Source organism: Micropterus salmoides, unplaced genomic scaffold (genome assembly GCF_014851395.1).
Source record: "Micropterus salmoides isolate LMB-PRFRI ecotype aquatic unplaced genomic scaffold, ASM1485139v1 Ms_hic_scaffold_1, whole genome shotgun sequence".
Classification (NCBI taxonomy): domain Eukaryota; kingdom Metazoa; phylum Chordata; class Actinopteri; order Centrarchiformes; family Centrarchidae; genus Micropterus; species Micropterus salmoides.
Genome location: NW_024040040.1, coordinates 8,434,289 through 8,456,306, shown reverse-complemented (window position 1 = coordinate 8,456,306; position 22,018 = coordinate 8,434,289). Strand labels below are relative to the sequence as shown.

Here is a 22,018-nt window from a genome sequence, read left to right as displayed (position 1 = left end):
TTGGAATTTGAATCAGAGATATTACACTGGTTAGAAAAAGAACATCAGAATGGTGCAGGAGGTGAAGACTTCAGTTAATTCTATAAAAGATTCAGTAAGGCATATTAGAATCAGCTTTTATTGCTTGGTATGTGTACACATATGAGGAATTTGACTCTGGTTGTGCATTGCTCGCAATGTGCCTACTTATACAATAATACAATTATAAAATCAGACACAGGCTACAGTATAGAGAACACACACATAACACACACTACAAACAAAAACAATATAGACGGATTGAGACTATATGAACAAGTAGTAAAAGTATTTTTGGAATTAGTTTCTCTCACTTTATAATTGTGCAATAAGGCCATGATTATATTGCTGCTATTTTCGACCATGGGTTAAATGATTGATCATCATGCTGCTGCAGGTGTTCTCTCTCTGTTAGCGTCTGATCAGGTCAGCCACATTTAATTGGGTCTAATTATCCTCAACTCTATGCGGGTTGGGTATCCTCTGTGCTTGGGTCCCCTTCAGACCCCTTCAGGTCTGTTTTGTTTGGGGTTTTTTTAGAATTAATTTATGCTGTCTGGGATTAGGCAGGGTATCCACGGGTCTGTTTTGGATCAGGTCTCAACAACTTTTCAATGTTTCTAAATTATCTCAAACCTAGTTTAGCACTTCCTTGCTGACATGTCTTTTCCAATTACTCTGCAATTTTGTAATCTGGATTTACCTTATTGTAATTTCAATATGTTGGTCTGTTCTTTACACACAACAGGGATCCCTTCTCTGTCCTGTGGCAGGTTTTGTTGTTTTTTTTTTTGGGAAGAAGTTAATATGTATCAGTCTAGCTCGTATTGTTATTGTCAGTGTTGTATAAAATCCATCATCCACCCATCTGTTACAAAGTTCTCTGTCATGGTCATATTGGATACTTTGCTGTTGCCTGAGACTAAAACTTGAAAACAGCAGTGGGCACGTATAGTTTGCTTTTATTATTAATAATTCAAACCACCAGTCATTTCACTGTCTGTGGTTGTGCAGACTGGAGCTAAGAGACATTGGAATTCAATAGTAATGTTCATCATAATATCATTTACTATCATCACAAATCACCCTTGCACACATTGAGCAGCTGATGAAGTCATCCACACCCCCGGCCGGTCTGCCTCCCCCCACTTGTCCAATGTGTGCCTGAGGGTGATTAATTGGAACTCAAACGGTCTGATATGTCTGTCACTGGTGGCGAATAATCAGGGATACTCTTACTACTGCCAGACAGTGTCCAGGTCTCAGGGCATTTTTCTAGAGTTACGGTCGGGGGTTAGAGGGTCATTCTCACCTTCCCTGCCAGGGCTGAGATGCAGCACAGAGAAGACAGGGACTGTGAGTTAATGTATTCCCAGGAGTAGGCCGAAGCTGCCCCAAACCACAGATTAGGTCTCAGTTTTGCATTAATGGTGTAAGAGATAGAGGGCACAGAAATTGGCCCCTGTTTGGACTCAAAGGCAACTTCGGCTAAAAGCCTAGACTAAGCCAGAGGCAGAGACAGAGCAGACCACAGTGCATCACACTGACCTCTCCATCCAGCACTAAAGTCAAAGTTATTAAGCAGCAGGGAAACCAGGCTTGTTCATGTGGTTTGAATGGACTTTTAACATGTGGCAGACAAGAGGACCTTACAGTGTAACTTCTGCTTTGTTGAAGGGTGTGTTCACAAAACAGGTGTATTACTAACACTGATGTGCCAGTGGTAAAAAATGCTACCGCATGTCTGTAATCCCAGTTTTGACTCCAGTAGGTAGTAGTCAAAACTGGGATTACAGATTACAAAACTAATCGCATTTCATGTCTCTCTCTCACACACACACACACACACACACACACACACACACACACACACACACACACACACACACACACACACACACACACACACACACACACACACACACACACACATATATATGTGTCATGTCACTCAGTGTTCATTTTAAAATACTGTCGCAATGTTGTGTCCGGTTTGTGTTTACAATGACTGATCCACCTGGAAATTGGCTGTCAAATGCGTGTTTCTTCAGCGCCCCTCCCCTCTTGCTCCTTCTATGACTGAGCATATGGTGTTCAACGCATTTTGTTGTCTGTGTTTTGCTTACAGCGTGCTGATAAGCATTAGAATTATTATAGTAACTTAGTCGTAGATAAATAAGTCATGGGGGGATTGCTCCATATCCCCTTCTTTCCACAGTTTAGCTCTGTAAACACTTCCCCATACACCTGACAGTGAGGCGCACAAAGCAGCAGCAGATGTCTTGAAACCAACTCCGGACCCCTCTGAGTTCATTTTAAGTCACAATCAAGGCGTCTGAACAGACACGCTCTCTCCTGGCCTTGGCTGCCTCATAGCTACCTCAGGCAGATGGAGGGTTCACCCAGGAAGCCGGTCAACTAAGACTCAAGGAAGCAGACTTTCAGCTCTCAAGCTGTTTCTCACATTGTGAACGTATCAGTGCATGCAGCTCAAGTACACACGAGTCTTACATGCCCACAGCTTTTCATTAATGTCTGATTTTAAACTTAGGGTTATCTGAAGCTGAATCATCATCATTTTTAATGATGGAAGCCATGTGATTTGCCACAGAAACATGAAACAACAATCCTCCTTTATAAATGATACCCCAGCCCTGACAGCGCAGACCAAAATGAACCGGAGAAGGGTAGAAAGCTAATGCTCATTTGCATATCGTTTGAAGCTAAGCCAAACACAGAACGAGCCTTCCATTATCCCACGAGAGAGTTCATTTGCGCCAAGTGCACATAGCTACAGTAGGTAGGTTAAATAATTAAGATGGGATCTTTTATTTAGAAACAGATTGGCTTCAACACGTTAATCCAGAGCTGTCATTCTGCCAGGCTTGCTAGCAGGCCAAGGGGTAACGTATCTATGCATGCTGAGCGGTGTTAGTGTAGTGCAGAATTACCATCTTGTATCATCACTATTGATCATAAACTGCATGATGGCAGAACAGCGTTTGTGCAAGGACTTTAAACACATCCACATAGACTGGTATGGGGTGTATTTTGTTAATCCCAAAAACAGTCATGGGTTATTTGCAAGCTTTTCTGTATGTTTGTTCATACCTCTTTCTACGCCAGCCAGTTTTCTAACAGAAATCAATTTAGAAACATGGAAATCTAAGCCCAGTTATTTGAAAGTCAACAGCAGTTACACATTGAGATGTGACTGTAATGAAACAAGCGTGTGAAACACCTGTATTTAATGAAGTGACAGCCTTGTAAATAATAGAACACATTCTCTTTTTGTCCTTTTGGTTGCTGATCAATTTCCAAAGGTTATCCCATATCAGAGGGTCCAAGCCTTTGACCCTGACCCATCGCACAGAGGACAGGAGTTTCTAATAACCAATTAAATTATTAACACTCCAGCCTTTTCTTGTGCCATACATCATCCTTGAGGCCCCCTGCCCTCTCCTCTCAGTCACAAGGGTCATGAAGGTAACCAGGGCAGAGAAAGGGGCATATGCACAAAGCAATGATGCCCAAATAATCATTTACAGTTTTTCTTTCATTATCTCTCTGTCCTTGCAGCTCATGTACTGTACTTTACCAGCCTGTCTTTCTTTGCATTCCTCCTTAGAGCTATAATCAGCAGTGAAAGCCAAAGTGTCAGACACTTATATGAATAGATGTATCCTCTGCCTGCACCTATAATTACCTCCAAGTCATTGAGACTCTTATCCGAAATGGTCCATGACGGTGCTGTAATATCGATGTTAAAAGCTGTTCAGGTATATACGGTAACTGCAATAACAGAGATAATGACTTCCAGGCTTGCAGGAATAGATTATACCTCCATCCTTGATGCAGAACACCTTAAGGATTTTGCGCAGGTTGTTTCTTTTAAGTTGTCTCCTGTAGACAATTCACACGTCAGTGTTGTGTTGTATTTTTGCATGACACGGTTTTATTTTCTGCTCTGATCCACAACTTCCCAGATATTGTCTCAAAAAATCTTTTCCCACAACAGCAGTAGTTTTAGGATTTTCCCGAGGTTATGAAGTCATGACTCCAAAGCAGCCTGTTCCTGTATGGCTTGTGAAAGATATTATTAATTTATAATTTTTTCCACTTACCACATGAATGAGGTATTTGGGGTGTGAGAAATTTAGGCCTCTTCTTTTTATACAAGGTTTTCTTTTACTTGGGAGATGATGTTGAAATGCATTAGGATTGTATAGTATGTACAGTTGTACAGTCTTAGTGCTGATCAACTCCTGCAGCCAGATTACTCGCATGTCAGCAAACATGACCTTTACTTGACCTAATCTTCAGTCATATGTCATAATACAATTCCACATACTAGCACAACAACTTAAAGGCATGGAAATGCTTATGTATTTGGCTTATATTGAACTGCATTTACATTTTACTGAATTTAATTTTAGTTTTCTTGAACAACAGGGCATATTATAGATTCTTCTGCTGTTCATCATTCTAATCTAAATGTGCATTTTATGCCGAAATGCTGCACAGTGGAGAATTTGAGGATATTTTTGCTTTGTTTACAAGACCAACTTTGCACCTGAAGGGGAACTTAAGTGATATAGTATTCAACTTTCAGAAAATAGAGGGACTGGTGTGGGACATGTGTTTTAAAAAAAAAAAAAAATTTGTCAAAATCAAAGTAGCTGAGATACTTTTTAGATTTTTTTTTTCCAAAAACTGTGGATTAAAATCCAATTTGTAAGACAGGTTCTTCTCAGAAATTGCTACTTTGATGTCGACAATTGTTATTCTTCCAGAGCCAAAGAAATAAATTATACAACTGTTTTTTACTGTTGTGTGAGCTGATCGTTATGTGCACAATTAGTGGAGTTTCTTTAAGGCAAGACAGAAACCTGCAGCAACGCCATTAAATTCCACTTTTCTCTCAAATAGCAGTGCTTTTGGTTGAAAGCAGAGCCGATAACAAACCGTACTATCACCAGAAAAATGAATTCTCCACTTCGATAATATTTCATTGGAGTAAGTTGATCAAATCTCTTCCTCCTCAGGTTCTTTCTCTGGGTGCAGATGTGCTACCGGAGTACAAGCTCCAAACACCACGCATGGACAAGTGGACCATCCTTCACTACAGTCCGTTCAAAGCAGTGTGGGACTGGCTGATCCTGCTGTTGGTCATCTACACGGCCATTTTCACTCCGTACTCTGCTGCCTTCCTCCTCAACGACATCGAGGAGCAGAGGAGGAGGGAGTGTGGCTACTCCTGCTCACCCCTCAACGTAGTGGATCTGATAGTGGACATTATGTTCATTGTGGACATCCTTATAAACTTCAGAACCACATATGTCAACATCAACGAAGAAGTGGTCAGCCACCCGGCAAAGATTGCCATCCACTACTTTAAAGGCTGGTTCCTCATTGACATGGTGGCCGCCATCCCGTTTGACCTGCTCATCTTTGGCTCAGGATCAGATGAGGTAAGATTGCGGGGGGGGTAATCGGTTACTTGGTTTATCCGTCCGTATTATTAAAGCGCTAGAATTGGGATAATGATATAATAAAGGTGTAGAGAGGTCGGGTGTTAGAATCTCGATCAACAAATCAGTCAGCCTGTCTATCAATTTGGATTTTCTCACAAGAAAAGCTGTTATGGAGACAAAATACCCTCACGTTTGCAATAATTCACACAGCATTAAATACAATTCCGTATAGGATCTGAGTTACAGCAAGAAATTACAAAGATTAACTAATAAGCAAAGGCCTCTGTTTTGGGCATCTCTGTGGCGCAGCACATCACATGCACCTGTGGCGCACTGGATAAGGGGTAGGATCAGAAAGAATACATTATCATTCATTATAGATGGCCGTGTTAAAGGCTGTGACAATCATGGCAATGACATTCATGACTTTCATCCCCTTTAAATACAGGGCTCTCCCCCTCATGACGCACTGACAGTGGTTGAGAGTTTTTATCAGAGGAAGCTTCTTGTTTTTGGATGCAGTGAAGATCTGATCGTCTTTTCCGTGCAATTATATTTGTCATCACAATGATCCTTACAATGACCATCTGACGTTCAATACCACATTAGTGCCATAAATAAAAGGAAAGCAGAATTTAAAATGAGGTAAATTTTTTTGCATGCTGTACTTAAGTTTAATTCCGTTATATTTGACTGGTCACTTTGTCCATCTCCAACACGCCTGTTGATTTGCAAATATAAAACTGTAGAATAATTAACTGTAGAAAATAATTGTTGCACACTGTCAAGCAACATCACTCCTTTTAGAAACTGCAGATGAAACAGATACCTGCTTCCTTCAGATTGATAAAGGAAAGGCCTGCAGGATAGGCTACTGTTGTCGATTATAGCTGATAAGAACCCCTCATCAATCTTTATTCTGTGTGGCCGGCATTATTGCCAAATACAGCTTTAAAAATAAAGTAGAATGAGACAGTTTACTTTGCCTACATGCATTTGATACTACTTTTTTTAGAAGCCAAATACAAGACAAACAAAAAATCTTCGCATTGGTTGTTTATATTATTACACAGCAATGCTGAATCTCTCGTGTGTCGTGGCGTGAGGCCACAGCTCCAGCAGTCATATTTCTGAGCTGTTTTCTCGAATGTTGAGACCACTAAACCAATCTGATGCATGGCTGTCACATCTGCTTGCCTCCGCTCTCTTTTCATCAGAGCCAGACTGGAAGGCCCTCAGGCAATCCAAATCAGTTAAAAAAGATCACAGCCTCCCTAACCACTCTGCCTGTGAGAAACTATTTTGTTCACTTATGTCTAAGGGAGATGGCCTAGCAGGTAATCTAATGCTCAGAGAGAGCAGTTTAGAAAGTGCAATAACAAGTTGACGACAAAGGATACAAATCTCAGCATGAGCCTGCGCTGGAAAACTTATTGTACATTCATTTCATTCTTGGACTTCAGTAAGTTCATTTCCAAATGCAGATTGATAAAGTTCTGACACTTTGTTTTAAACTGTTGGAAGGACTAAAGGATGCAGAGGAGAACAATCTATTTAAATGTGTGAAGTTGCTAGATTTGTTATGTAACGCCCAAAAAACCATCCCAGATGTGTGTGTTGAGAGCGAGGCCCTGACGTCAGTCCGTTGGTTTGCAGAGTCATTATTTACCATTAGGTATGTGTTCCTGTGAGGGAGTCCATGGCTAGAGGCTGGCAGTGAGTGGCAGGTGGAGAAGAAAGAGCAGACAGCTGAGCGACACGGCGGCACGATGTATGTCCTCGTCATACAGCTAGATGACTGGTGCAGTGACAGAATGTGTGTTCCTGTCACAGCTTGTGTCCAGTGACAGGATGAGTAGAACAACAAAGTGTTGCATATTTAGCTCGTCTAATCACCAGCAGAAACTGAAAATAACACATCCATGTACAGTTTTAGCTCTTTAAGATGTGTTATTTTAGCTCTTTGTGCAGAGACGGGGACTATTTTTAGACATTATCTAGTGCACCTTTGTTGCCTGGAAACCATCTCCGCCAATAGGTTAAGATTTCTTTTGCTGATTACATTAAAAACATGGCGGGTTGAAATCTCCCGTGAGACTGTTTTTTGATTCTTAGTGTGGGATTTCAGCTAGGCGGGCTGGCAAGAAATGGTGTGGTGCTGAATTTACCTACAGGAGTTATGTGAGCTCTTCCACCATTTTCATATCAATGTCCTGTTGTGATAAAATGAGATTATTTGCCTACTATGTCCACGTCCACATGGACGTGTTCGAATTTGAGGTAATTGCAAATGATGGAGGCTTAGTGTGAAAATTTGCCTTAAACCAGAATTCAAATATTATTTAATCCTGGGCAGTGTAGAGTAGATTTGTGCACATCAAATAGCTCTGAACTAAGCCAAGAGTTCTTACCCAAAGGCCTCTTAGAGCAAGGTGATTTTACTTCAAAATGAGTTTTTTTTTTTTTTTGGTTCAGTAGTTGATTATGTCAGTGATTTATTATTGATTGGATCTTTTAAATTAACTTTTTTACCTCAAAGTGAACCACATGCAAAAAAAGCTATTTTATGGCTGATTTAATCTATATACATTTTTCATGCAAATTAAAGTAGCTTTGTTTAATTAACCATCCCCCTTTTAAAAAGTTCTTTGTTCTGCCAGATTTTAAAATGTGTGTTGTTTTTGCCTTTGGTTAAAGCAGAATACAGAAATGCACTGCAGCTCCATTATGCTGCAAGACCTGCAGCAACGGCTGTGCTAAACAAAGAAGAAAGTGGAGGCAGGTTTATTGTAACAAGCAGCCCCCTCAGTCTCACTTTTGCCCTCCTGCAGTCAGAATAGACAGAGATGTGTCTTTAAACTTTTTTTTTTTTTACCCAAACAATGATATAGTTGCACACTGTACTGTTTTCTTTTTAGATTACATGAATAAGCAAAGCGAAATTGTTGACAGCTCCAGCATAAAGATATTTTAACAGCAAATGGGCTGTAAGAGTCACGAATATGATTAAAGCTTCAATATTTTCATATTAACAATGCATTGTATGAATTTGTGTATGTGGAAAGGTGTTGCTTGCCATGATGAACTCTATTTACCCAGCACCAAACACACATTTTTCATTTTTGAGTTGGTGGAGACCAAAAACAGAGCTAAAAGGAGTGGCGATAATATGTCAAAGTTGTGTCAACAACTTATTTCCACTGCCCCCATTGTTACTGCAGGTTTAAGTTTAGGCAACTATAAGCAGCGGGTCCTCTTACATGGACATCACCATGTTTCTACAGTAGCCCAAATGGACAAACGTCTCTACAGTGCATGTTTCGTCACTACGTTGAATACGTACGAAAAAGAACAAGTAGTAGTAGTAATAGTAGACTGGTTCATTAGAAGTAAGAAGAGAAATTTGGACAAATGGAGGCTCATACTTATTATTTAGCACAAGAGCCGACAGAGCATTAAGTCTTCATTGCAAAAATAGAAATACATGGGTATATAAAGAAGTATACAGAACTCTGAACTGTGCAAAATCACGTTTTGCATATACATAATTGTAATTTGTAATATGGTTATAACTGTTAGTTTGCTGTTCATGTGTGAGTGAACTAGATGTCTGTGTGTTTACACGCTCTGATAATGTTAATCCAACGCATCTTTGTTGTAGCGTCCATGTTGACTCCACATTCCGACTTAAGAGCACATGAACACACACTGAAGTCAGAAGAACGACTTTACAACTCGGAGAAATGCGACCATCCGAGGAGCATGTGAATACACCGTTAGCCACTGGTTGCATTTCATGATGATGCCACTAAAACTTAGACGCTGAACATCTAAGTTAAATCAACTAAAACACTGAATGTTCCCAACAAGTCAAAAGATTTTGAAATGTGCCCAGTGACTAAACTTTATCCGTGTCAATCCATTGTCAGTTTCATACATTCATGTTCAGCTTCTAGTTTCACTAATATTGAAGAATATCATGACATGATGGTGTATTACTATAAGTACTTTTTAAATGAGAACACCTTGAATATTTGATGGCATGTTGCGTCCTTGTACACAGTCAAAAGGTTACATTGCAGCCCTAGATGGGTTTTAAAGTGGCCAAGCGAGCCGGGAAAGCCACAGCGGCAGATGGCCAGAGGGATATTTGGCGGATATGTTTTTTTACAGCTGGTTGCTAATGGGAGCTTTAGCTACGCTCCTCAGCCCCAAACGCCTCTGACTTACTGTAATCCCAGATTTTAATCAACATTACACTGTGTGGGCCACATCATACAGCGTGTGCTATGTCATCTGTGCAGGTCAATCAGATAGAGTCAGCAGCATTACACCTAAGGCAGTGCTCAGGCGACATTCACTGGGTAATTTAGGGGCTCTTCTATCTCTATATATGATTCATTCACGGTTTACTCAGTTGTCAGTGAAAGGATGGTGCTGACAAGACGCACAGCAGTGAATGATGGCAAAGGAGATTGGGAGGATGGAGGCTCTTTAATAGACCCATGAGAAGCAGCTACAGCGGTCTTCCTCACCATGATGGCGATGCAGTCTCCTTCATGAATCATCTTGCATCAAAAAAAAAAATCAACTAGCCCCCTTCCCTCCTGCTTTTTACTACTACATAATAATAATAATCCATGTCTCATATTTACTTGCATCTGTACAAGAAGCATAGTATAAGTATAGACATGAGGAAGCACAGTTATTGCAGGAGGCTGCGGGTAATGATTTCCCCAAGGATATTAGGATAACTGTCAGGCGCGATATGGAGTGGTGGGACCTTTTTTTAGCATTCTCTAAGTCTCACTTATTGTGTTTACAAATTGCGCGACACTAATAGATCGGGACTTGTGTCGTGGCTGTATGCTGCCCTTCTCTACCCAACTCCTCTCTCATAATCTGTGTTTATTTAGTCAGGCTGGAAAATTGAGACGGGAGGATTAAAGTGCTTTGAATTAAGCAGAACAGAAGGCAGTGTGTACGTTGTAATGTATATATGCAAGTCTGTTTGTTTGTGCGTATACATTTCGAGGGGCTGCTTAGATGACAATGGTTCCAAGCTGCTAATATTTATGGGGTTTTCTTTAGCCAATTTTGCAGTCTTCATATGCAGTTATTCAATAGCGTTTCATCGTCAGCCAAGTGAATGAATCATCAAACTCTCCCGCTCTCTCTCAGACTCTTATTTGCATGCCAGCTTGTTCCACCGAAAGCCAGTTCCATACTGACTTTCATGATTTGCAGAGGCACGGGCAGCCATGTCTTAGTCAGTGAAGTTGTGTTGACGCTGAGGGATGCGGAGACCTTGAAAGATCTGTTTACACCAGCAGGAATGATCCACTGTCTAGGCTCTGTGTCTCGTATATGTGGTGTGTGAACAAGATTAAGAATTCCTAAGCTACACATGTTTTTGAATCTCTAATCCTGAGCAGCTCATGACCCTGACCCAAACCCTAGATGCTGAAAGACGACAAACAACTTGTTCACTTTGATTGCTGGTAAAAGGTTTGTCTCAATGTTTAGAGACATACTTGAGATTATTCCTGTAATTTTCTGTCCCTGTCCCACACATGCTGAAGTCTGTTTTGGAACTATTAAAGGTCACATTTTCAAATTCTGAATGGACATAACTGCTTATTTAGATCAGATATTTGTTTTTTTCAGTTAACTTTAGATGTTACGTAAAAGCCAAAGAGGTTCCAGCATCATTTTAAGATGACGGGAGTAACAGAAGACCAGACAAATATGAGGAGACCAGTGGTTGAAAATGACTAAGTAGATTTAGATTTAGTCACGAACTGTTAAGTTACATTACTTGTGTATTTCAATTTTATGTGAATTTGTACTTCTACTCCACTACTTTTCTGAGGGGGGGGGGGAATTTACTTTTTAATACTCCAAATTTGTTTCCAGACATAGTTATGTGATACTTCACAGGTTTAAAAACATGATAAACTTATGCAATACTTTAAGATTAAACCAGTATTTCCCCCTTACAAAAAGACAGTGTCTAGTTGAGGCTCCCTGTCATGTTTCACATGTCCATGACTTGTTGTTCCACCAAAGAGGTGGTTTCGTTTAAACTGTGAGGTATAAATAGGTAATCGTATCCAGTATTTAGTTTTTTCTTGTAGTCCTGAAACAACAACCCACACTCCAATTAGTCTGGTATTTTCTGATCCCTGCTTACACCCAAAGAGGCCCAGAAGTTCAAAGAGCCTTCCTATACCATCCTAGTGGTCTGTGATTGCCTTCCGATCCCCAGATGCACCAGCCAACTGCAGCCGAGGCCCACAAAGCCTGAGGCAGAGCAGATATTGGCACATTTTACCATTTCACACATCAACCTATAGAAATATTTCACACGCACATTCTAAATCCTGTATATTTCTTGTTTGTCTTCCACCCTAGACCACCACACTGATTGGTCTACTTAAGACGGCCCGTCTCCTCCGGTTGGTACGAGTCGCCCGTAAGCTGGACCGGTACTCAGAGTACGGTGCTGCTGTCCTCATGCTGCTCATGTGCATCTTTGCCCTCATCGCCCATTGGTTGGCCTGCATCTGGTACGCAATTGGGAACGTGGAGAAGCCTTACCTGGAGCATAAGATCGGCTGGCTGGACAACTTGGGGGTGTCAATAGGTGATCCTCCTTGTTGTTTTCACACAAAGTTTTAAAGGCGTAAGATTTATGGTCACTTTTGATGGCCAAATGGTCACTTTTGAATGCACTGTATTATTGTTTACATTGTAGGAAAAAAATACAACTACAGCGACCCCAGCTCGGGCCCCTCCATCAAAGATAAGTATGTCACGGCGCTCTACTTCACCTTCAGCAGTCTGACCAGTGTTGGCTTTGGGAATGTCTCCCCCAACACCAATTCTGAGAAGATCTTCTCCATCTGCGTCATGCTCATTGGATGTAAGTGGCAGCTGAGTACATACAGTATTTCCATCCTGTTATTACTCTAACCCTCTGTTATCAAAGTTGTATGAGAAAGCACTCCTCAGCACACACAGTATTTCAGCTATTGAACATTACTTTACATTTGCAATCCATTAAATATGAATATTTACTCAAACAGGATATTTTTAAAGGAAAGATCCACTGAGTTTTAAATGTACCAGCCTTTAGCCACCATTCCTCAACGGTCACCTGTTCGGCTTCTCTCCCAGCTCTAATGTACGCCAGCATCTTTGGGAACGTGTCTGCCATCATCCAGAGGTTGTATTCAGGTACAGCCAGGTATCACCTCCAGATGCTGCGGGTCAAAGAGTTCATCCGCTTCCACCAGATCCCAAACCCACTGAGGCAGAGGCTGGAGGAGTACTTCCAACACGCCTGGACGTACACCAACGGCATCGACATGAATATGGTAAGTGAGGGAGTGTGTGTGTTCCAGTGTCTTTTTTTTTTTTTTTTTTATTGGGGGGCTTCTCTATTTAGCAAGTGGGTTTTTTTGTTTTCACAATGGTAACAAAACATAACTTTAAGTTTGTTGTTGCTTTCTTCTGTTGCTTCTTCTCTCTTTCCAATGTCATTTGTGGGAGTCTGATGTTTTGAACACCATTTCTGCTGAGATTCAACTACCCTGTCCCCAAAATATGCTCTTACTATACACATTGTGAAGCAATCTTGCTATGTCACTGGCATAGTATAATGTTTTCATCCCAATTATACTGTGCAATGTTCAGTCATAGCCACAAATGAATGAAAGCCACAGTTACCGCTTCTGCATACAGTAACTCTGGCTTTTTCTCATCATGATACTGTTCATGGTACTTACATAAGTTTGTCTTTTCCATGTCTGCCTCATGTCAAATGGAATGACTCCACCACTATGGTAAGAGCAGGAGGTACATGTGTTAACACAACTAATGTTGATATGAATGTTCCTCAGTGGTACAGCCTCATCTAGCTGTGTTCGGATACTAGTAGTGTTGTTAGCCTTTAGCTTTATGTACATAAAATAACACAGCATTTGTTTAATTGTTGTCCCAAACATGCATGTTATCAGAGGACATGTTCCCTCAGTGCCTTATCTGTTACACAACTTACTGTACATACATGAACACATGAACATACTGTAAACAGTTGCTGTGATGACATCATAGATGGATTTACAGTATTTAATTATGCATGTCAGTTACTGCAGGAGACACAGATAACGCTAAACGTTTCTCACAGGCCACCTTAATTGTCTATTACGGTTAGACTAGACACATGGCCTGCCTCGAGGTCCCTTTTGCATGAAATCTATGTATTCAAACACAACCCCATGATGTTCATCTGGTACCAGAGACCAGAGTGAATCACGCCTGTGAGAGTGGGCACAGCCTCGCCAGGCACTGCCAGGTTTCCCTCCCACTGTGGGAGGCTTGGCTGCACGCTCTGCGGTGGCACCTGCGCTTGCCAAATGTTGTTCAGTCTTTCCTTTCCAAATCTACTGATCAGTTTTTGTTCTGAGCAACAAAAATCCTGTCAGAGCCAGAAAACCAGTTCAGTCTACATTTCTTTTGCTGTGCTCGTGTCATTAACACATTGTATTTTATGTGTAAATGACAAAGATAAGAAATGTGTTTTCTTGTTTCAACTGTCCCGTATGTGTCCTCGAAGCCCTTTCCCTCACTTTCCAGTGTCTGTTATGGTGTTAAAATTTGAAAATGTCATCCTTTACAGTCAGTTCACGTTGTCCGGGGATCATTAGTTGTTTTGTCAGTGGTCACTGTATCTTTGTCTTTAAAGGGTAAGTGTACTATAAATCTATTTTTATGCATCAGAAAGTCCTCACAATATAGAAATTTTTCAATTTAATGTTAAAATAACTTTTCCAAATATTTTTCATTGTATTTTAAACAGTCACTAAGGCTAACTCGGGTTTGTAGGAATGCCTTGACCGATCATGGTTGGGTCAAGTTCTTTTATTTATTACTACATAGCAGATTATGGGGAAGAGTTTTGACACGTTTTAATAGACAGATATTCTTTGAGACAAAATTTTTGGTCTTGCGTATACCATGTTATGATTCATAGAGTAGTTTCATCATCGAAGTGCATAAAGGCAGTGAAATACTAAAAGATGTGCCATAAACAGTATCACAAACAGAGAGAAGACATAATAAATATTGAACCTGTGTTTTGAGTTTGTGCTGTTACTTATCTGCAGCTTCTCAGTCTCTAAATGTTCTGTCTTGTCTCTCATCTGCTGCTAAAGCTGCTGAAAGGCTCAGTAAAATTAACTGATTTCTACTGCAGGGTATAATAGGATTTGAGAAGAAGGAAAGAACACAAGTGGCAATTGTATCAAATCTCTCTGGAAATTCAGTCGATTTGACCTGCAACTTCACCCCAAACCAAAATTCAACACACATTATAAGTCTCTGCATATCAAAGCAGTGACTGCTTTTAAAAATAATACTTCCACATCACATCTGACCATAATCATGTCTTGCTTTAACCCGTGTTTCACTCTCAGGTCCTGAAGGGTTTCCCAGAGTGCCTGCAGGCAGATATCTGCCTCCACCTCAATAAGGTCCTCCTGGAGGGCTGTAAGGCGTTCCGTGGAGCCACAAAGGGCTGCCTCCGGGCCCTGGCCATGAGGTTCAAGACCACCCATGCGCCGCCTGGAGACACCCTAGTCCACAGCGGAGACGTTCTCACTGCGCTCTACTTTGTCTCCCGCGGCTCCATTGAAATCCTGAAAGATGACGTTGTAGTAGCCATCCTGGGTGGGTCTACTGTGCACCTCATGAAAGCTTCTGTGATTCAGTAGTTTGTTAGGACCTCATGAGTTCATCAGCATTCAATTGTGGGGTTAGTGTCAACACTTGTATAGGAATTAAGAAGTCTGATGTTTTTTGAGCTCTTTCAACAACCAGACGTAGAGGCATCAGGAAACCATAACCCAATCAATGTAACACAAATATTACATCATAATCTTCCTTTGAAGTATAATTTACTTTGTATTTTACCTACCTGCCCAGAATCAAACTTATGGATTCCCTTCTTATGTCTATAAGCTAGAGCTGGAGTTACATTGCCTTCATATATGACATAGTGCTATAGATCTTCTCAAACTCTTTAATTGTTTGTTTAATTTTATTAATTTACTATATGTAGAACAGTAAATTGCATTGAAACATTTATGCATAAAAATAGGCTATGTAGTTTACCAAGGTTCATGTAGGTGCCCCCCACCCCCTCACCTTGACATTAGATCTCACCAATTAAGCTACTGTAAGCTAGGCCCGCTACATACCTTCTGCTGCACACAGACTAGTAAAAAGGCATTCATTATCTTGTCTGGCTGTAGGATATCAGGTCTGAGGATGCAAGGAATGTCAGTGCTGATATGATGTAGCGCACCCTCGTAGTGTAGAAACACACTGACATTCAGTCGGCGTTGCTGTACACAGAACGTCTAAACATTTCTAATTAGTCCTGTCAGTTCTGTTGTTGAGACAGTGTTTGAGCTCCAAAACCCTTCAAAAACAGAAGAGAAGAGCACGTCCGATAGTCCTGTCATTCCAGCCTGGTTAGCTTTGCCTGAACTCTTCTCTGTTACTGTAAATGAACCGACCGACTAAATGAACATAGCTCCGCTGTGCTGTGATATGGCAGGTTGGCAGCTGTGATCCCTATTGGGTTTGTTGGAATAACTTACTTCAAAGAACATTGTGATTGCTGCTGCCTCACAGTCGAGCCTCGGATAACGGGAGAGGACAGAAAAGAGTGGGGGAGGACACATGGTGGGACAAGCGTAACAGAGGATCTGTGTTGGTTTAAAAAAAAAAAAAAAGACAGCATGATTGCTTTCAAATAGAGATAGACGACAATAGAAGCAGGGAGGGATGGAGAGCGGAACGAGTGGGCGGGGTAGAAAGGAAAGACAAGCGATGGGAGAGACAGAAAAGGAGAGTAAAAGAAAGGGGGCAGAGTGAGGAATCCAGGAGAGAAATGCGGTGACAGAGGGAGAAAGGAAGTGTGGTGCGATGCATTGCTTGATGACAGGAGCCACTGGCATCATCAACGGCATCCAAATGTTATCACAGTAAATCTCATCTCTCCATTCTTCTTCTCATCCCAGCAGCTGGCCGGTGTGTCCTTCTATGCATTTGTTTCTCATACAGCCAATAAGGTCTGGCGAAAAACCAGTGACACAATAGGGTCATGATGAGTAAGAAGCATGGATGTTGAAGTTGTAGGTTACACAAAGCTCAGCACATTTTCTCTGCTATAGCAAGAGAACTGCTGATGGCTCAATTTTCACACCGTCGTGCCTATACACCATTGTCATGTGGTCATGTATAGCACTACATTACACGATGCAGGAAAATGCTGACGCCTACGGTAATAGCATGATCACAATTTTGATGTAAGTATTTTTAAATTGGCTCATGATCTCTGCAAGCACCATGATTTCAAGAAAAGTAATTTCACAAATTGTAGTTCCATGTACATGTTTTAGTCAATTTATTCATGTAATTATTTCATAATTATTTATTAATTTATGCAAAGTTGAACACTTTGGGGCACCATAATCCCTGACTGCAGACACATACTCCACTGAAGCAAGCATAGTAAACCCTGCGGCGATCCCATGTAGGTCATTACTCAGTAAACGGAGACAGGAATGTTTGGCCTGCGTGACTTCCATCCGGCCGACTGGCATTGTGTAAATCCCTTTTTAGATCCCCGTGATGCCTTTTAGACTCTAACATTCTTGTACCTCTCTTCCAGGTGGCCCTCCTCTTTGTAGATCATCTCATACTATACTACAAATTGTCCACCGACGTGTTCTCCCAGTAACTGAATTAAATAATATCCACTAAAGTTGCCACTTCTAAGAGTAGATGAGGGGAAAGGCTTACAGCTTAATTAGCTTACAGGGGTCGGTTACTTATGTTTGATTGCTTGCCGCCCTCCCTCCGCCTGTTTCTTTCATAGGCAAGAACGACATTTTCGGCGAGATGATACACCTGTACGCCAAGCCGGGGAAATCTTGTGCAGACGTGCGGGCGCTGAGCTACTGTGACCTCCACACCATTCAGAGGGAGGAGATTCTGGAGGTGCTGGACATGTATCCAGAGTTTGCCGACCTCTTCCTCACAAACCTGGAGCTGACTTTTAACCTCCGTGATGACAAGGTAATCGGCATGGAGGCGCCACCACTAATTCTTGTCTCTGTTTAGGAAGCGGTGAAATGGATGGAAGGCTTTTATATAAAATCAATCTTAGTAATTCTGTTTTACAGTATAGTAAGAAAGCTCCTTTTAGAGACCATTAACTTGAATCAAACTATCTATTCCTTGTACTATATGCCTGCCATGTCCATTTAATTGGATTGATTGGATGAATTACTTTTTTTTTAATTCTCTTTAGTGCTTCAATGTATCCATGGTTGTGGAAATGACAGGATGAAGGCTAATTTTTCTTTAATCTTCCAAGAGCGAGAGAATAAAGGGTATTAGTCAAGTACTAAGGGTGGGGTGGACATTACGGACATGATGTAGGCTGTAATTATGATGAATTCAGTGTAGTGGAAAGATGTAGAAGGCCTGTTGCAAAACGAGAATTAGTCTGTTGTTTTATTTATCTCAAAACAGCGGGACGTGCACTTTCTGTTGACCTTCTGTTATTTTATTTAGAGAATTGGAAAGAAGAGAGGGAGACAGAACACGAGAAGGTTCTGCTACGATTACATCAAAAACAGGATATACACGGTGCTTCAACAAGACTGGCAGTAGTTTATGTTGCTTAGTCAAGGAAATGTTAGTCTTAAATGAAGGATTTATTTCTTGAATCCATGCTATTCATTTCATACTTTAAGACTGTGGCTCTAGCGCAAAGTTAGTCACTTACACCAAATAGATTTTTGTTCGTATAAATCAGTACGCCAGCGTGTGTCATATATTTTACATGGTTCAATCTGACCATACATGGTTTCTTTCACAGATGACGTACGCAACTGATTCTAATAAGGATGAGTGTCAAAGGCGTGTGTCCTACCGAAGGAAATCCTCCACGGGTAAGGCACAACATCACTAATGTGCTTTTAAATCATAAAACCATGTTTAGTTTTTAAATGGAAAAACCCCACCCATATTGCTCATTTCTGTCTCCCTGCACTTTGATCAGAGTACGACAGGCCCCACAAAACAAGACCTCATAGGTAATGCTCCACCCTTTCTCTGTGCACAGGTGTAGGGCAATGATTTAATTTCAGTGTGTAGCAGTGATGTGAACCATCTGTCAAGTGTAATTTATTGTTCAGACAATAATTAGGATCCTAACACATTATATAAGAATAACGCCTATTTGCACTTAAGTGTAAAAACACCACTGAGGTCAAAAGATATGAAGTGAAATGTGTCATAACAAATTTGCTTTGATATCTGTGAAAAGGCTCTGGGATGTCTCCTTTTCAATGCCATTCTGTTTTATGCTCTAACGTTCACTTATTGATTCCTATTTTAATCGTATAATGACAATTGTTATGCATTAGGTCTTGGGGGCACAAACTGTGGGCATCTTCACCTGCTGTTTTGGTTAATGTATGTGCAGAAGCACAAGGTGTTAAAGGGCTGTGTGATGGTTAATATAGATCGAAGTTTGTTTGTTTTTTTTAACTTGAACTTGTGATGTGGTGATTAATAAATACACTCTCAGATAACCACATTACTGGCCTCATTGGTCTGAAACAGCTGAGCGAGTCACAGTGAAGAAACAAATCAAGAATTGACTTCTCCAGGAAATCCCATTGTTGTCTGAAGGGAGCAGAGCAGCACCATGTGAACACACAGGACCACAAAGCTGCAGCCAGAGGCAGATAGTGTGAAGTTCTAACTAGTACAATTAGGGCTGGGCGATGTGACCAAAAATGTTATCACGGTAAAAACATTTCATATCATTTGATATTGATAATTATCACGATAAATGTCAAATCATTATTTCTTTCAAGTTTAAAGGCAGATTTTTGCTCCTGAGTGAAAATTGAAGAAACCAGATGGTTAATTATGTGGTTAAACTTTTCTTTATGGACAGAAGGTGACGCTTGATGCCAAACAGTGGATCACTTCACAAATCTGAGTTAGAAGATTCAAAACTATTGTCTTTTTCAACAAATATTAGTTAATCTTTTTTCAGGCCTCTTTTTTTCAACAAAATATTTTAATAGAAAAATTAGGTGCTAATTTGTTTGTGATTCAAATGAATTCAAGCAAGTATTTATTGACGATATATTGAACATTTATTATATTGTTATCAAGAAACATTATATTGCGATAATTATTATTATTGCCCAGCCCTAAGGACAATGAGTTGGGTGAAGCAGTTTATATGATCATCAGTCCGACACTATTTCTGACTTAATTCTACTGTATTTCACTTTGTAAATAGTCACATGATATCTTAAAATGTGACTCAGCAGTGTTTGCTTCGTAATGTATTTTGCGGATAAAACATCAACAGCTGAGCTATTTTAAAACGCTGGGAAGGAGGCTGTGACTCAAAAGATTAACAAGCTCTGGCAGTCCGATGTGCAGTATTTACTGTATATGCAAAATGGAGCAAAAAAATCAGAATGTTAAATTGATTACATCCCATTATTTATCTACCCATTTGGAGGAAAAGGTTATTAAGACGCCTGGAAGTCAGTGTTTTAGTATCAACATTTGTAAACCTTAAACTGCCCTCGTCCGTGTCTGACCTAAGTTACAATGGAAACCTCTCCCCCTCTTCAGGCTTAGCTTCACCTCAGGTCTAAAAAATGTTACAATCAATTTAACAAATTGATACCTAGGGTTACTTCGTTAATGCTGCACTGTTAAAACGTGTCTATTTTCAGTACATGTCAAATTTATCAACACTTGGACATGTGCTGCAGTTGTTTTGTACTTAAAACCTGCTGTCATTATTTCCACTCTAAGGTATCTGCACTGTGTTCCAGTCACCATATGTGCTCTTGAATGCACTGCAATTACAATAAAACTAATAAAACAACATTGACAAGGCTGTAGCGTCATAGCAGCAGTATTGATGTCTCTCAAATAAAATTTTAAAGATACAGACACCCAGAAATCAGTCAGTTAAAAATATAAGAGGGGTGAACAGTCAATCGGAGGGTGATTAAACAGTGTTTCCAACATTTGACGGTTGTGATGTAATTAAAAATACAAATGAAAGCAAACCTTTGGTTCTGAGGAACAGCAACTGTTTGTCATTTTGTTCTGTTAAGCGTGGTTCAGTTTTGTAGTTTTGTTTTTTTGTTGTTTTTTTTTTTAGGCTCATTCAACACAGACTCCTCCCAATAAACTAGGGTTGGGTATCATTTAAAATCTTCGGATACCAATACCTTCTTCTTCTATCTTTTGAAGCCATAGTAGTTTATTAGTAGCTTATTATTTTTATTGCTATGGACAAGCAAGGTTATCCATTTAATTTTTCTTGTTTCAAATAATTGCTAAATAAAAAGTATTGGTAAATTGTATCAGATCCTCCTCATCCTAATTAGGTCACCCTCACTGGTATTAGCCTATAAGGGGAAAGACTACAGCTTAGGAGTTATTTTATATCTGAGGAGTGAAATAGTTTAGAAAAAAGAGGCTGCACGTCCAGCCGAACAAACCCAACTACACCTGAACAGCCGCAGATGCAGCCGGAGGCTCCGGGAGTAAAATCAGCTGATTGCTGCTGCGCCACAAGCGTTGTAATTGATGTGATGGAACGCAGCGATCGATCAGTGACAAGTGATGTGAATAGCAAATCAAAATGTTAAATGAAACCAATGGAAAGCCAAGCTTGTGGTGATAAACTTGCAACAGTGACAAACATGCCTGAGACCGCAGCTGAAGGTGAGCGGCTGTTAAGATCACGCATAGACTGAGCACGTGCACACCTATTTTTTTGTTATTTCTATTTTTTTTTTTTGGCAGTTTATGGTGCAGGTACATAAGGTGGGGGTGGGGGGGGGGGGCATTCTCTTCTCTTTCCTTCGGTGTTTTGCTTGCATGTTTTGGCTGCAAGCAAAACCATACAAATAGACATTTTTTGTGCGATTTGGTTACAAAAAGTAGGCCTAGGTGTCTAGAAGTACTGCTTTGACTGGAGACATTTGGATTCTACTCGATACCGGGCTGTTTCGGTCAGTACCATAAAGTTACCGAGTAGCGATACCCATCCCTACAATAAACCGTCTATTTCTTTGCCTCCTTTTTATAAAACACCCCTCAGGACCTGTGTGCTCTCTTCACATCAGTTAACACTATTGGGAAACAACACCTGCCCTGCCATGACATGTTTGAGTGAGAGCGACCCGCACTGTGGAAACAGTTGTAATTTCTTGGGACATTTCTAAAGACTTGGGACAGCAGCACTCAGCAGTTTGGCTTCGATTCAGGCAAATCAAATTGGTCACCATGGTTACAGGCTGTCTGAATACAGCATCTCCACACCATCTCCCAATATAACACAAGTGAAGACAAAGAATGTGCCTAACCATTTCACAGTCCAGCAGCTGGCGTAT

At 40.6% G+C, this 22,018-nt stretch overlaps 1 protein-coding gene across 2 annotated transcripts in view; it reads left to right on the top strand.

Annotated features, from left to right (window-relative positions):
• kcnh7 (potassium channel, voltage gated eag related subfamily H, member 7) overlaps positions 1-22,018 on the top strand; it is a 67,016-nt gene that overhangs the window by 34,656 nt on the left and 10,342 nt on the right. Inside the window, exons 6-12 of one of the 2 annotated variants that reach the window (XM_038716621.1) lie at positions 5,064-5,489; positions 11,907-12,138; positions 12,250-12,417; positions 12,672-12,871; positions 14,981-15,224; positions 17,443-17,642; positions 18,451-18,523. In XM_038716621.1, the coding sequence (XP_038572549.1) occupies positions 5,064-5,489; positions 11,907-12,138; positions 12,250-12,417; positions 12,672-12,871; positions 14,981-15,224; positions 17,443-17,642; positions 18,451-18,523 (1,543 nt within the window). Of the gene's footprint in view, positions 1-5,063; positions 5,490-11,906; positions 12,139-12,249; positions 12,418-12,671; positions 12,872-14,971; positions 15,225-17,442; positions 17,643-18,450; positions 18,524-22,018 lie in introns of both variants that reach the window. The other variant, XM_038716612.1, reaches the window with a different exon arrangement.